At 39.1% G+C, this 15,533-nt stretch overlaps 2 protein-coding genes across 15 annotated transcripts; one reads left to right on the forward strand and one right to left on the reverse strand.

Annotated features, from left to right (window-relative positions):
- Positions 1–403: 403 nt before the first annotated feature.
- On the forward strand, positions 404–8,114 carry LOC110600934 (meiotic recombination protein SPO11-1). Of its 14 annotated transcripts, none has more exons than XM_021737872.2 (18): positions 404–617; positions 697–796; positions 940–1,013; positions 1,139–1,240; positions 1,658–1,731; positions 2,280–2,296; positions 4,500–4,569; positions 4,655–4,691; positions 4,965–5,012; positions 5,095–5,177; positions 5,552–5,583; positions 5,692–5,797; positions 5,989–6,109; positions 6,189–6,252; positions 6,349–6,458; positions 6,675–6,770; positions 7,108–7,681; positions 7,785–8,114. In XM_021737872.2, the coding sequence occupies exons 1-17, from the start codon at positions 542–544 to the stop codon at positions 7,173–7,175; spliced, it is 1,278 nt and encodes a 425-aa protein (XP_021593564.1). In that variant the 5' UTR covers positions 404–541; the 3' UTR covers positions 7,176–7,681; positions 7,785–8,114. The 14 variants fall into 14 exon arrangements, with proteins under 14 accessions (XP_021593564.1, XP_021593566.1, XP_021593572.1 ...); XM_021737874.2 differs by having other exon boundaries at positions 5,119–5,177; XM_021737873.2 differs by having other exon boundaries at positions 408–607.
- LOC122721927 (premnaspirodiene oxygenase-like) lies at positions 7,206–8,583 on the reverse strand. Its single transcript, XM_043951118.1, has 3 exons — positions 7,750–8,583; positions 7,364–7,663; positions 7,206–7,241 (listed from the first exon to the last, which is right to left on the reverse strand). Exons 1-3 carry the CDS (start codon positions 8,581–8,583, stop codon positions 7,206–7,208), a joined length of 1,170 nt encoding a protein of 389 aa, XP_043807053.1.
- Between the last annotated feature and the right edge of the window lie 6,950 nt (positions 8,584–15,533).

The raw sequence follows: 15,533 nt of genomic DNA on the forward strand, positions 1-15,533 counted from the left end.
AAAGCTGAAGAACATAGATAAAGGTTGAAGGTTAAAAGAAATGCATTATTTTAATACAAATACAGTTAAAATATCTTTTATTTTATAAAATAACTCTTTAGTTATTATTTATTAGATTTTTATTAAAAAATTAATTAATTTATTAAAAGCTATAGTCAGATTGAATAACTAATAATATAAACAATTATAATTATAAAGATTAAATAATATAATTAGTTAAAATTATAAATACTAAAAAGTATGAATATTTAATAATAACATAAGTTTCTCTGGAAAAAAAACAATTTTACAAAATAAAAATATATTTAATTAGATTATAAAAAGGATTAAATACTTAATTTAGAAAGACTATAGGGATTTTATAATAATTTATCTATTATCTTTCCGCTAAAATTTAAAATCCGACCCGTAAACCCCTGACTGGCTGACTTATTCCGAACGTTTGCTCCGAATGGGATCCGGCGCTTACCCACACCCGTGTATATAACGGCCACAGGGTGAACCCACAGGTATCGGTCTCCTTTAAGCACGAAAAACAGTGATGCCAAAATGGAGGGAAATCGACGGATCACAAAGGAACGCGGGGATTTACTTGGAAAAATCAGAGGTCCTAAAATGTGCAAAATCCTTCCAATGTAGAATTTGATTTTGGATAAGCATTTCCATTTTCGACGATTGTTTGTGTTGTCATTGCAGACTTCACCACTTCATTGGTGAGAAATCTAAGCGAGGGACCATCTCTCACGGTTTTCATTGACAAATTCAGAAACTACTGCACCGATCCCGATGCTAACTGGTGTGATTTTGTTTCACTTTCAAGATTTGTAGTTTTGTACTTTGCTATAAAATTTTAATCGAGTAAATTTCCTTCTTCAGCTGGATTTTCAATTTGAACTTGAATTTTTTAGAATTATAAATCTTCAACCGCTACTTTGGCAGCTACTGCAGCTCTGATTTGCCAAAGGGGCAAGAAATTCTTTCGCTTAAAAGTGAATGCCATGTGCGTAGAATATGTAAGTTGGGCTGTGTTGTTGAGCGAAACCGGCCTCAGGAAGTTTCCTCGTATGTGATATTAGTAATTTAGCAACTTCTTTTGCAGATTGATGGTTCTTATTTTGGTCTCCTCGTTCTGTTTCAGATGTCTTGCTACGAGTCCTACTCATTGTTCAGCAACTCCTGCAAGAGAACAAACATGGGTCTAAGAGAGATATATATTACATGCACCCTTCTGTATTTTCGGGTAAATCTATTACTTTCGAGTTTTCTAATTAGACGTAAATATCTTAATTTAAGTTTTTATCATTGCATACTAACAGTAACAGGCTTAGACACTGAAAATAAGATATAGCGTTCCATTTGATTGACTATTAGGTGTTTGCTTGATCCAAATTTTTGTACAATTGCATTTTCCACTTGGGGAAATCAGTGCGCTGTCATGATTGAACTTCGTTCGTCATTATTATATATCTAGTTATCTACTAGGTCTTGTAACTTTACTGTAGCTAGTTAGATATCCTAAAATCTATATGTTCATACTAAGAGAACTTGGATATGCTAAAATTTTGGATTATATATTAGTCATCTCATTAAAGCTATAGATATTTCTAGATATTGTTGGTGTTCCCTTCCTAAATTTTCTGTGTGTTTTCCCATGCAGATCAATCAGTCGTAGACCAGGCAATCAATGACATATGCATCCTTCTGCAGTGCAGTCGTCACAACCTAAATGTGGTCAGCATTTTCATTCATTGATTTTCCTTCACGTATTTCACTAATGATGCATCCTGAATACATGGTTTGTCTGTGTTGCTAGTTTATGGCAAAAGCAAACATTTGAATGATGTGCGAAGTGGATTGTAATTTATATCCTTAAATATGACATATATAGTTCTTTCTTTTCAATAAAGAAAAGAATGATTCTGTTCATTTGAGGCAAGAGCTTTCCCTGCTTACTTAGATTAAGAAATTATATTTGATTCATTCCCTCAAATCATGAAACACACAATTATGTGAAGGTATTGTTAAGAAGGTACTACTCCAGATTCACCATGTTCAACAAGCAACCCCACTATTCACCTTGTTCAACAAGATTTCACTAGAATCATATATTAAGTAATTATAAACTTTATACCTAGTCAACAGACAGAAGTGAATCAAATTTACTTAACAAACGCTACATGGTAGTTGTGCTGATATTTTCAGATTTCTACTATTAGCTGCTTTATAATTTGAAGACTTAGTTTCTTGGGAGATTCACTAATTTCTAACTTCTTTGACAGGTTTCTGTTGGAAATGGGTGGGTACATTTGGTTACTTTCAGCTTTTTGAAGATATGAAGGGAAATTAACTTATTCCTCCCTATCTTATCCGTGAATCCCAATTTCTTATCTCATGTGATTTGTATGTTTGTCTAACTTTTGAAAGCAATTCATTTTTTGCTTAAACAGTTATAGAGTTTTATTCAAGGTAGTGAATATATGAAGAAATTATATGGACATTCAGGTGTGAACAAGACAATAGTTAAGGAAATAGAAGGAAGAAGTTGTATATTTCATATTCATTTAACTTGAATTTGTGAACCATTAGCTAAGGTGACTTTAGATGATGTAGAAGGTGAAACAAGAGTAGAGAAAAGATTGTGATTACTAGAAATGTTATCAGAAGCACCAGAGTCTAGGATGCATGAACCAAGAGGTGAAGTCTTAGTTAGACAAGTAAATAAATTACCGGAGTGAGCAATGCTAGAAGATGGAGGCTGTTGCTTAGCTGCTTGGAACTGCAGGTATTCTTTATAGTCCTCTCCAATTAAAGTAATTGAATCTAGGTCCTGAAATTTATTGGTAGGTTGTAGAAGCATACCTTCTTCATTAGATTGGGCAAGATGAGCTGCTGACTTACCAGTATTATCAGGTTGATTGGGCCGTGGTGGTCGGCCATGTAGTGCCCAACATGCATCCCGTGTGTGACATTTCTTATCAAGCAATGAAACTTCTTCCCTTTACTTTTGTGATTGCCTCCTTGTCCTTGATTTCCTTGCACAGCCAAAACTAAGAATTCCATAACTGTAGCGTCACTCTTACTAAGGGAATACGTAAGAGTCTAGCTGACACATCTTCTAAAGTTGGAATACCTGAACCAGTCAAAATTTGATCTTTCACAGAGCAAATGTCATATCGCAATTCAATTAATGCCAAATCATAAAAAATTTATCTCGTTGTTCTTCTTGCGCATCAACATCATCACTAAGGGGCATAAGAGAATTAAATTCATTTTTAAGAGTTTCTACTTGACCCAAATAACTAGCCACATCCTCATGATTTTGCTGTAAGTGAACCATATCCGACACAACCTTATAGATGCGTTGTATATTATTAGTATATAATGTTTTGGCCTTAATCCAAACCTTACAACAAGTTTTGCAAGATTGAAATAAAGCAAGCAATTTTGGATCTAATAAATGCCATAAAAGACGACATAATTGAGTATCAATCTTAACCCAGTTGGATCTATCAATGGCAGTGATATCAGTGGCATTTTTTGTTAAATGATCATCATACCTCTGTCCTACAAACCATAATTCTACTGATACAGTCCAAGACACATAATTATTACTCCCTTGCAACTTCACCGTAGTAATTGAAAAAAAGGGTTTAAGAGACTCAAAACCTGTATTGAGGGTGTTTTGCTTCTTAGACATGTCGGGAGAGATCCTGAAACAATAAGGGACCGAGTAGGGATTTGAATATGCAAAAAAAAAAAAGAGCTGAATCTGCCAAGAAAAAGGGACCCATGCCATGAACAGTAAATCTGACGTTACTGTTCACAAAGGGCATATGAAGGCGTGCTGAATCAGGTGGTCGGACCTATTGGGCTGGAGTTGCTGTCGCCGGACGATGTAGGAGGAAGAATCGCCAGCGTGAAACGATCGCTAGAAAAGGGTGCACGCGTCGGTGCGTGGGGCGAGATCTATAGGCGGTACTTCACCGGAAAGTAGATCGGACGCCAGCGTGGAGAATGAGCTGGGTGGTGAGATTAACTGATTTCTAGAAAGTCACTAAAGTAAGGTGGCAGATCTGCCACGCACAGGTGAACCAAGTTTCTTGGCTTTGATACCATGAAAATTTGGGTCAGGCCTAACTCACCCCAAAAGTTAGCTCAAGGGGGAGGAGTGCCTATGGCCATGGCCCATATATGGGCCACATTATCCTTTCCACAACTGATGTGGGATTTATTAGTCAATGCAAGGGACTATAGGTATCATTTGCAAGGAAGACTAGACATTTCCCTCAATTAGCTTTCCCTAGTGAGATAAATTTGCCTGCATAATATTTTTTTCTACTCTCTACTTTTCTCCTGCATTATTTTGTTAAGGGTGGAATAGTATTAAGCAGAGAATGTGACTTTAAATGAAACTTGATTTTGAAACATCTCTTAGATGTAAGTTTGAATGCATGCATATTGTCCTAATGAATTTGCACTCATTTATACCTATTATTTAGGCTGGTGATGGGCTGGCTACGATTTCTGGAAGCTGGAAGGAAATTCGATTGCATGAACTGTCCCAGCAATGTAAGAATCGAGCATTGCTTTGATTGCATTGCTTCTTGGAATATGATTGTGTACTTGATCTCATTGGTTCCTTTGGGCATTTTAGGTGCATCTTATTCCTGTGCATGTTGATGAAGTCAAAGGTATGTGAACCATTAGATATTTATTGTTGAGCAATGACAAATATATAATAAGACTTGTAAGCTCAAATATGCATTTGACAAAAAGGAGGAGATATCGTGCATTTAGATTATGTTTTGTCCTCCTTCAAGAGGTTATTTTCCCCCTTTATTTTTGGTTAAGGTCTGTAACGTATTCATGAACAGGTTGATCCAATTCTTATTTAATGCTTTATACATGGAATACTTTATGAATAACATTATTGATTGCTATTTTCCCCTAACTATTGTGCTTAGATATTGTTAGTGTTGCCAAATACATACTTGTTGTGGAAAAGGAATCAGGTGAAGCTTATCATTTACAGTGATCTTCTCTAAAAAGCGAAGCAAGTGATTCTATTTTCAGAATGTTTTTACTTGCCTGAAGGTTATTTTGAATTCTTGGAAGCAGTGTTTCAGCGTTTAGCTAATGACCGGTTCTGCAATGCAAACCGCTGTATTGTGATCACAGTAAGCACTCAATCTTTCAAGGTTATTTGGATTAAAGTTTCAAATGAAAGCATTCATGCTTGAATAATATCGAAATGCATGCAGTTTTTCATTTTTTTGGTTGGGTATATTCATGAAGGAAAAAGAAATCGTGAATGAGGATGAACACTTGTTCAAGTATGAATAAGAGATTATGATATGTAAGGAATAATTTTAAAATCATTATCAAATATTTGGTTTATAATTTGGTTTTCGTCTCATACTGGTTAAATCCAAATATTTGATGATAGGGTTAGAACTAATAATTCCAATTTAAATTTTGGAGCTTCATATCCTCTATCCATTTGCCTGAGAGTCATTCACAAGTGAGTAATTAATCTTTGGTACTTCTGTAGGGAAGAGGCTATCCAGATATTCCCACAAGAAGGTAGCCTTTCCATGCTTGAAAGGACTTAGAGATTGGATTTTTGTGGATACAAACACCACTCTCATGCTTTTAGACTTTCTGAATCCATTCTATTGAAATGACCATCAGGTTCTTGCGTCTCCTTCTTGAGAAGTTGGCCTTACCTGTCTATTGCTTGGTTGATTGTGATCCATATGGCTTTGACATCCTGACTACGTACTGTTTTGGTTCTATGGTTAGGCTTCTCAATTGATCAATGTAATATTTGGTATATTTAAAAAGCCAAGCCAGTTAAACAATGATAGATTAGATACTGTATCAATCACACTTCTGAAATGCCAAAGTCCAAGCCACTGTGAATTGATTACTTCTTCTTCTCCTTCTTCTTCCTTTTTAAATATCTCCACAATACTTTTATTTTGTAAGCAAATGGCCTATGATGCTAAATTTCTGCGGGTCCCTGAGATACGCTGGCTGGGAGCATTTCCTTCTGATTTTGAGAAATACGGCCTTCCTCAACAGTGTCTTCTTCCTTTGACACCTGAAGGTGAAAAAATGCTTACTTTTGTTTGGTTTTTCATCAGCACTTCTGTAGTTCGGTGAGTTTATCTTGCTTTTCTTGTCAGATAAGAGGAGAACTGAAACCATGCTACTCAGATGCTACCTGCAAAGGGAAGTACCGCAGTGGAGGTAGCATTCTGGAATCTAAGGATATTCTGATTCCTTCCCTCTGATATATCTGCTGGACTACATGTGCTTACAAAGTGATATTTCATTCCATGAAAGATTGGAATTAGAGTCAATGCTGCTAAGAGGAGTGAAGTTTGAGATTGAAGCACTGACTGCACACTCACTTTCCTTCTTGTCAGAGCAGTACATACCATCTAAGATTCTAGGTGGGCTACACATTTAAGTAGTTTTTGGCATGTGAAATCAATGTAGTTGATGTTTTCTTTTGGAACTTTTGTAGTTTTGCAAATTGATTTAATGGCCTATTGTTGTGGAGAAGCATATCAGTGTTTTCACTTTGTCTCTGTGATTGTTTGTATAAAGTTGATACACAATCCATTTGCAATAAAATAACAGATATAATTGATAAATCTTGAATGCAGACAGAAAGAGAAGAAAATTTCCTACCTGTCTTCTCAACTTCTCAAGTCTCATATATATTTCACCAAATAGCCGCCCAATGTCTTGTGAGATGTTCGGTAAGTTTATATTTCACAGTTTAGCTTTTCAAAGCCAGAAGCTTGAGAGCAAATGTTACCATCTAAACTGTAGTTCACACTTAGAACCTTAAGTTCTGACAGAAAATAATTTGAAATCCCAATTGAACATAAATAAAACTGAATAGCACAGCAAATTTTCATCAGCTACAATACAACTGAATCTCCGAAGGGAGAAATCGAGTCATTTGCACCATACAATTATTTGACTAGTTGGCTGATATTAAAGTAATTGATATTTACTCCACTGGTGGAGGTGGAGGTGGAGGAAAGTATGGAATGGGAATTAACTGGAGATCGTTCTTTCTTTTCACTGCAGCACCGAAAACTTCAAGCATGTCAAGATTTTCTGGCTTCAGCCCAGCAGGGAGTTTCCAATCAAAATAGTACAGCAACCGTGCAAGTGGAGACTCAACATTAGCCATGCCAAACAATATTCCTGGACAAATCCTCCTTCCAGCACCAAATGGGATTAATTCAAAGTTATTACCCTTATAATCTATTGAACTATTGAGAAATCTTTCTGGATAAAATCTTTCTGCTTCAATCCAATAATCGGGGTCCCTTCCAATTGCCCATGCGTTCACTGTAACTTTGGACTTCACAGGAATGTCGAAACCGTTAATCACACAATTCTCCCTACATTCTCTTGGAAGTAGCAATGCAATAGGAGGGTGTAGTCTTAGAGTTTCTTTGATTACCATCTTTAAGTAGTGCAGTTCATGAAGTCTTTCTTCATCAATGTTTCCTTCTACACCAAAGACCATCCTCACCTCAGCTTGTGCCTTTTCCATCACTCTTGGATTTTTTAGCATCTCAGACATTGCCCATTCTACAGTTGTAGACGATGTCTCGCTACCAGCAATGAAGGTGTCCTGAAATAATTTGAGCAGGTATTAATTTGCAGCCTTAATACAGCAATTACATACATGAGATGATATTAGAAAAGAGATGTGCTTACCAGGATGACTCCTTTTATGTTGTCGTTTGTTAAAGGGAATTCAAGGTCTGCACCATCCTGACAATTCAGGAGGACATCTACGAAATCTTGTTCTTCACTATCAGTACCAGATTTTGCTGCTGCCTTTCTAGCTTTATGCTCATGGATGATGTTGTCAAATATCTCATCTATTATTTGACGAAGCCTCTCTAATTTAGGCCTCGTCGTACTGATCATATGAAGCAATTTGATGGACGGGTAGACATCAGCAAGAGTGAAACCGCCAGCCAATTGTATGAGTTTTTTGACTGCTGATTTGAAGGTTTCTTCTCCCTTCCATATCTTACCAAAGGCTGCTCTAGAAGTGATGCTGTAGGTTAAAGAACTGAACATCTTGCCAAAGTTGATTGGCGATCCTGCACTAGAAGACAGGGATCTAATGAGTTTTGACATTTCTTCTTCTCTGATTGATCTAAATGACTTCACTCTTTTCGCCGTTAGCAGCTCCAGCGTGCAAATTTTTCGCATTTGTCTCCAATAGTCTCCATAAGGAGCGAATGCGATGTCTGAAAATTCATAAGCCACAATACTGGCAGCAAGGAGAAAGGGCCTTTGAGCAAATATGACATCATGGGTTTTCATCACTTGTTTAGCAGTTTCAGGTGAAGAAATAACAATGTTAGTAACTTCACCAAGTCGAAGGTGCATGAGAGGTCCATGCTTTTTAGCCAAGTCTCTCAGGCGTTGGTGGGGTAGGGAGCCAACTAAATGGTGCATACTCCCTATCAGTGGCAATTTCCACGGTCCTGGTGGTAGATTTGGAGATGAGTTTTTGCTTTTTGATTTCTTCCTCATTCTCAATACCGTGAGGATGAAAAGAAAGAAGATGAAAAAGACTGGAAAGCAGAGGAATTGGTGCTCCATGTTGAAAACACTCAGTTTCTAGGAACGAGGCTTACGGGTTGCTTTCCATGTTGCATTCCATTCAAATATAAAGAGGTTAGGAAGCTTTCATTTTTTTTTTTGTTTGGTTTGGATTAATTGCACTGACTTTACCCACTAACTAACAAGTTGTTTTTATTTATTGAATTTTTAATTCTGGAGAGTTGAGAGTTGTGTCTTAAATCAAGATGGGATCTTATGAGACCTTTTAACAAAGCAGATATTTTGATATTCTTATCTGTCGCTTAAGGAAGAGACTGTACATCACATGCAAGGCCTTGAACTAGTAGCCAAGAATCGTTAGTCAACTTCTGTGTTTGGATTTATTTTTTTCTTTTCCTAGAAAGTTCATTGATGGCTCAACTCCTGTATAGACCTGGATCAAGAGGCCAAACAATATAGCCATAGCTTCAAAACACAGAAATCCTACGGAAGTCTGCGCACCATCGAGTTACAGCAACTCATCGTAAATATCGGTCGAAGCATTTACAGCTTAAAATGCCTTCAATCACTGTTGAATGGCTGCTAAATAGCCACGGGAGCGCCTCCTACCGATAAGGACTGCAGGATGCAAAACAAGACACCTCCCATAGTCATTAATGCCAGCACACAGTGAGGAGGGTTCAATATGTAAATTTAGGAGTAGTCAATTTAAGTTAATATATATTAATTCTTAAAAAATAAAGAGGGCAATTATTGGAAGCTAAACTCATCAATAATTTTTCTAAGAGCTTTTTACATTTTCTCTCTTATTATTATTATTAATTATTCTTTTCATTTCATAATTTTTATTCACTTTATTTTTTCATATATTTAAAAATATAATTTTTTAATTATATACATTAAATTTTATTAAATATTAAATATATTATATATATTTTTTAAAAAAATATTAAATTAAATACAATTATAATAATCAATTTATATATTATTATAATTTTAAAAAAATAAAAATTATAAAACAAAAAAATAATAGATAACTCTTTATGTTATTTTTTTAAAGAAAGTCACTATTTAATATAATAATAATATATTAAATAAAATTTATTACTCCATATTATCCTAAATTAATACTTGACTTTTTATTCATAATCTTTAGTTTCTTAATTTTTTATATACAAAATTTATATATAATTATTAATAAATAAAAAGTAATTAAAAATACGTACTAATTGATCGTTTAATTATAATTTTAATATATGTTATATTTATTTTTTAGTTATATTTGACCATTAGCGGTTGATTTTTTTTTATCAGAGATAAATTTCTTAATTGTTGATCACTATAATATTTATATAAATAAAATTTATCTTATTATATATATATTTATATTTATTATTAATTACTTATTAATATAATTGTAATAGATATATTTATATTTAAATTTATATAGAATATTAAATTAGTAAATAAATTACAATATAAAATTAAGTTATATGCATGTATCGAGAAATCTCAGGTTTTATTTTTTGAATTTAATTTTTATTTAAAAAAAAATTATTCTCAATTTCCATTTAAAAAGAAAGAATTATTTTAGAAATATGGATAGATAAATGACAAGTTATATAAAAAATAATTAATAAATTATAATAATTATTCTAAAAAGTTATAATCATTGATAATCGCCTGGCTTTCCTAACTCAGGAATAAAGACGAATTCAAAAGAAGACCACGAGTCCAAAGCCCATCAGACCATACGCTCCAAAAGACGGCCCGATTTCACAAGTCCGGGATCAATCACTCAGGACAATTCAGATTAGATACAAGCACAGGCCCAATAAGGAAGTAGGCTCATTCGCTCACCAATCCTGTTTGCATGCGTGACAGGGAGAATTAAATGGCCGCCTGGCATGAAGAAAAGTCTGACACGTCCGTACGTACGGGTCTGACTAATATGGATAAGTAGCACTATATACTGGGGGGTCTTCTCTTTCAAAAGGGGGTTCTCTTCTTCTTCCTCTCCTTCCTGGACTTTATTTTTATTTTCTCTGCAACCCTTACCCAATATACTACTCTAATCCATAAAATTTGACTTGAGCGTTGGAGGGTCTCCATCGAGGCATCCCTGGTAGACCCCTGACCGTTTTTCCTTATTTTGCAGGTCCTTTCCTCAAGTAGAACATTGAGAGACCCACTTGATGGACCCATACGGTGGACCAAGAAGAAAGTCAGATCTATCATGGACCATGGACCAGGAGAAGGAAAAGATTTATCAAATGGCGCCGTCTGTGGGAAACGAAAGAGATTTTACTATCTCTAACGTTTCCAGATCCACCCATTGAGATCCACATAAAGAGTGAAAAATTGGGAATTTGCTGCTTCGGGTTCACGATAACAGTGACTTCATGCCTGGTGAACGGCGTCGGGACAGCCGGCGCGGGAAGGTGACAATCCAATATCGCGTCCAGTCATGGGTGTCACCGGCGAAGCCCGAAGCCATGCGTTGTAACAGTAGGGAAAGCTTGGTCGTCTCGAGAACAGGGAAGACAACTGCGGGAGATCGCGGGGTCTCTTGCGATGCCTTCGACTTCATATGCGCCAGCGGCAGAAAGGAAAGCCGGCGAAGCACAAAGGTTGTTCTGTCATCGGTAATTCGGGCTGGCGACGCCAGCAGGTCGGCTGTGCATACACTTGAAGTGCGGCTGCTGCCGGGGATTGCTGATGTAACAGCCCGGCCCCGTACGACCGGCCCTGTTACCGCTCACAGCCCGTGACCTTCCTCTGGGCCCAGCCACTGTGAGCAGCTCTTAACATCCCTTCACCCTCACGGGTTCCAGGCAGGATTTGTCCCTCGGGGGAGCCATTACGGCCCGCCCTAGCCCGAGTGGATTTGGCCCAATTCCTTCCTCTGGGAATTAGGTCGCCTCCCCCACTGCTCGAACCCTTGACCTCCCACTTTAAGGGAATAGTCTGGTGAGAGTGAGTACCAATTGTGCCAATTGGAACAATTGGTACTCACTCTCACCAGACTATTCCCTTAAAGTGGGAGGTCAAGGGTTCGAGCAGTGGGGGAGGCGACCTAATTCCCAGAGGAAGGAATTGGGCCAAATCCACTCGGGCTAGGGCGGGCCGTAATGGCTCCCCCGAGGGACAAATCCTGCCTGGAACCCGTGAGGGTGAAGGGATGTTAAGAGCTGCTCACAGTGGCTGGGCCCAGAGGAAGGTCACGGGCTGTGAGCGGTAACAGGGCCGGTCGTACGGGGCCGGGCTGTTACATAAAAATTCGGCCGCCGAACCTCTTGCATGGTGGCTTAGGCTGCCACAGCTTGCCCCCGCGAGTTGTGCATGTTCGACTCTGTTTGGGGGATTCGGCCGCCGAAGGTGCCGCCGAAGGTGCTTGAGTTTCGTCTCTGGAGAGGACATTCGGCCGCCAAACCTGCCGCCGAAAGTGTCCTGTCCAGCTTTCTTTTGCATGGTTTGCATGAGTTTTAGAGTGAGATTAAAGGGTTTCTTGGGTAGTTTAAGAGAGTTATTCTACGCTTGTTTGGTCCCTCATTTGAGTCCATCTGTATAGGTACAGACCAGAGGAACCAGAGAGAGCAGCAGTGAGTACTGCTCAGAGATTCAGAACCTGCAGAGTCAGTCAGTCCAGATAGCCAAAGGTGAGTGGAACTAAACTTATGACTTTTAATTGAACCACCAACTGCTTTTAGCATATCTCATGCATCATGTTTATGCCATAGGTTGATTGCATTAGTCACGAATATGTTGCATTGCATTGTTATTTGGTGATGTGAGTGAATGTTGAATGATCCAATAGTCTCAGACAGGAAGTCCAGGAGCCTTTGACTACGCCCTGGCAGGTATAGCGAAGTCCAGGAGCCTTTGACTACGCCCTGGCAATGGTAAGTACAGAGGTGTTATATACGCAATATACATATATGACAGGAAGATCAGGTGCTCGATTCTACGCCCTGGCACAGAGTTACTGGGACTATGTGGTGACAGGTTTACTCTTGATGTGGCTTGTCTGTGATATGGTGCATTCCATGAGGTCATATTTTACTGAGATGTTTTACTGTTCTCCTCACTGGGCTATAGAGCTCATCCCACTCCCTTAACCCCAGTTTTGCAGGTTCAGTGTACAGTGTACAGGGACAGTCCAGCAGAGTACAGGAAAAGTGAAGAGATCTGTAATAGCTTAGAGTGGACATGTAATATTAAAGAGATGTAATAGTTGTTGCTTGACCTAGTGATGTTTGTTTTGTACATGATCTGTATATGTATATATGTTTTCCTGTATGTGAAAACCAGGCTTAACAGGTATGAGTTAACCCATCTAGAGCAAGCTCTAGTCAGGGATACAGAGTACAGAGTACATGAGTACAGAGTACAGAGATAGTGCATGCACAGGTTAAGCCTTGGTTCAGAAAAGAGTTTTATTTTCACAGAAAATGTATGATCATGTATGAGGTTTACAGGTATACAGAGAGTATAGCAGGCTTGCTACGGGTTCTGGCGGCCTTAAGCCGACCTGAATCCTAGCGCCGGTGACGGTCCATTTTGGGGTCGTTATTGTAATACCCGGCTCGTTCAGGCATCGGAATTCCTACCGTCAGGTGGAATCTCGGATGTCGGATTCGTTTTGCGGGGCATTGCACGGGACACTGACTAAGTGATTTCCGGTTTTGAAAGGCAAGGGAATGAGTTTTGAAGAGAAAAGACCAAGGAGGCAGAAGGCAGGTTCGGCCGCCGAAGGTAATGTTCGGCCGCCGAAAGTGCTATAGGTTTGGCTTCCGAAACTTCACGTTAGGCCGCCGAACGTTGCATGGTTTTGCATGCAGTTTCGGCAGCCGAAGGAAGGGCGGTTGGCCACCTATTTAAGCCCCGTTGACTGGCCATGGAGGGTGCTGGAAGCTCTCTTTGTGGTCAAGGTGGGGTTTAGGTTCTCCTTGGATGTTTTTATGATGTTGCCTCAAAGCTTTCAAGGTTTTTATGAGTTTTCACTTGGTTTTGAAGGTTTTGAGTAAAAAGAGGAAGTTGTGGAGCTTGAAGCTTGAGGAGCTTGGTTTCTCCATGTTTGGAAGCTAGGATCACACCAGCCAAGAGGTAAGTGTTGATCCTTATGTTTTAGAGTGTTTTCAGCAAGTTTTATGGAGGGAAAGGGAAGAGTTGCATGGTGAGGTGTACAAGGATGTTTTTGAGGGTTTTTATGCATGAGTATGTTTATGTGTTATGGGTGTTGTTTGTTGGGGTTTTTAGGCAGTTTTGGGACCCCTTTGTGCATATATTTGAGTATATGCGTGCTATGTGTGTTGGGATGCATGTTGAGTGAGGTTTGGGGGAAGTTGTGCATGAGGTGAGCTAGGTTCTGCCTAACTGGAGAACCCAGCTTCGGCCGCCGAAAGAAGGTTCGGTCGCCGAACGTGTTGAGGAGGTGGTTTCGGCTGCCTCAACCTGCCCCCGAAGGATTGGACTTTCGTCTCTGGAGGGGAGGTTCGGCCGCCGAAGGTTGAGACTTTCGTCTCTGGAGTGTGGTTTGGCCCCCGAACCTTACCCCCGAAGGCTTCGGCCGTCGAAAGAGGAGATTCGGCCGCCGAAAGTAGGCGAGTTTCGTCTCTGGAGAGGACATTCGGCCGCCGAACCTGCCGCCGAACGTGTCCTGCCCAGCCTTCTTTTGCATGCTTTGCATGATTGTTCTAGGATCTTTTAGGGGGTTTTTGGGAAGGTGTGTAGGGAGTTGTGTTAGAGTTATGTTAGCATTGTTTGACACCTCATTCGAGTCCCTTTGTGTAGGAGTGGACCCGACAGTTCAGGGAGGTCGTCAGGATTAGCAGTTGCAGAGTCAGTACAGTTTCTGCCAGAGGAGCAGAGGTGAGTAGAACTAAACATAATAGTTTATAATAAAATAACAGAATGTTTGAGCATAGTTCATGCATCATGGATGCCATGATATGTATTAGGGTGATTGCATTAGAATCACGAAGATGGTGCATTGCATTATCATTGTTTATGCGGATTGGACCAAGGCGACATCAATAGCCCGTCGAGGGAGTTTTGAGGTCATGTCTAATCCAAGATATGGACTAGTTGTGTTGTGATGCATTTCATGACCGAGTGTATTTAATGACCTGTTTTTCAGTGTTTCTACTCACTGGGCTTTATAGCTCATCCCTTTCCCTTAATCCCAGTTTTGTAGGTACAGGGTTAGCTGGGAAGTCAGAAGCATCAGAGTGTTGGCGCCAGTATGCTTGTGTAATAGATTAGTGTGGACATGATGTAAATTAAAGAGCTATTTATGACAGATGTATAGATGATCAGTTAAGGTGCTTCTGGATTAGTATGTGCTTTGCCTATAGTATGTTTTATCCCTTGTGTATGCATGTATCCTATTTTCAGTTTCTTGATGAGAAATGAGTCAAACCAGGCTTAATAAATGTTGTGTTTCGAAAACCCAGTGAATTCTAACTGTGAGGGAAGACAGGGTGTATTTCCCTTGACCCAAGACCAGTGCAGAGGGAAGATCAGGTGTGATTCCTGTGACCTATAGAGAGGCCATTAGAGAAGACCAGGTTTGATTCCTGTGACTCTATGGTAGCCAAGTTAACTTATGATATGCTGACCCTTACAGAGTGGGTTCTATGTGTCAGAGCATAGTGCATGGAGGTTACTTGGTAGAGTATCACTGGTTTAGCCCTGAGGGCTTTTTCAGATTGAGATGTCTGATGTTTTAAAGGTTAAGTCTGGTACTTTTTAAAGAAAAGTGAGGAGTCGAGTTGGATCACGTATGGGATTTTATCAGGTACACAGAGTTCATAGCAGGCTTACTACGGGTCCCGGCGGCCTTAAGCCGATCTGGATCCTAGTGCCGAGCACTTTGGGCCGTTACAGAAAGGTACCGGTTTCCGGGGTGTTACAGTTAC

The sequence above is a fragment of the Manihot esculenta genome, chromosome 15 (genome assembly GCF_001659605.2).
Source record: "Manihot esculenta cultivar AM560-2 chromosome 15, M.esculenta_v8, whole genome shotgun sequence".
NCBI lineage: Eukaryota > Viridiplantae > Streptophyta > Magnoliopsida > Malpighiales > Euphorbiaceae > Manihot > Manihot esculenta.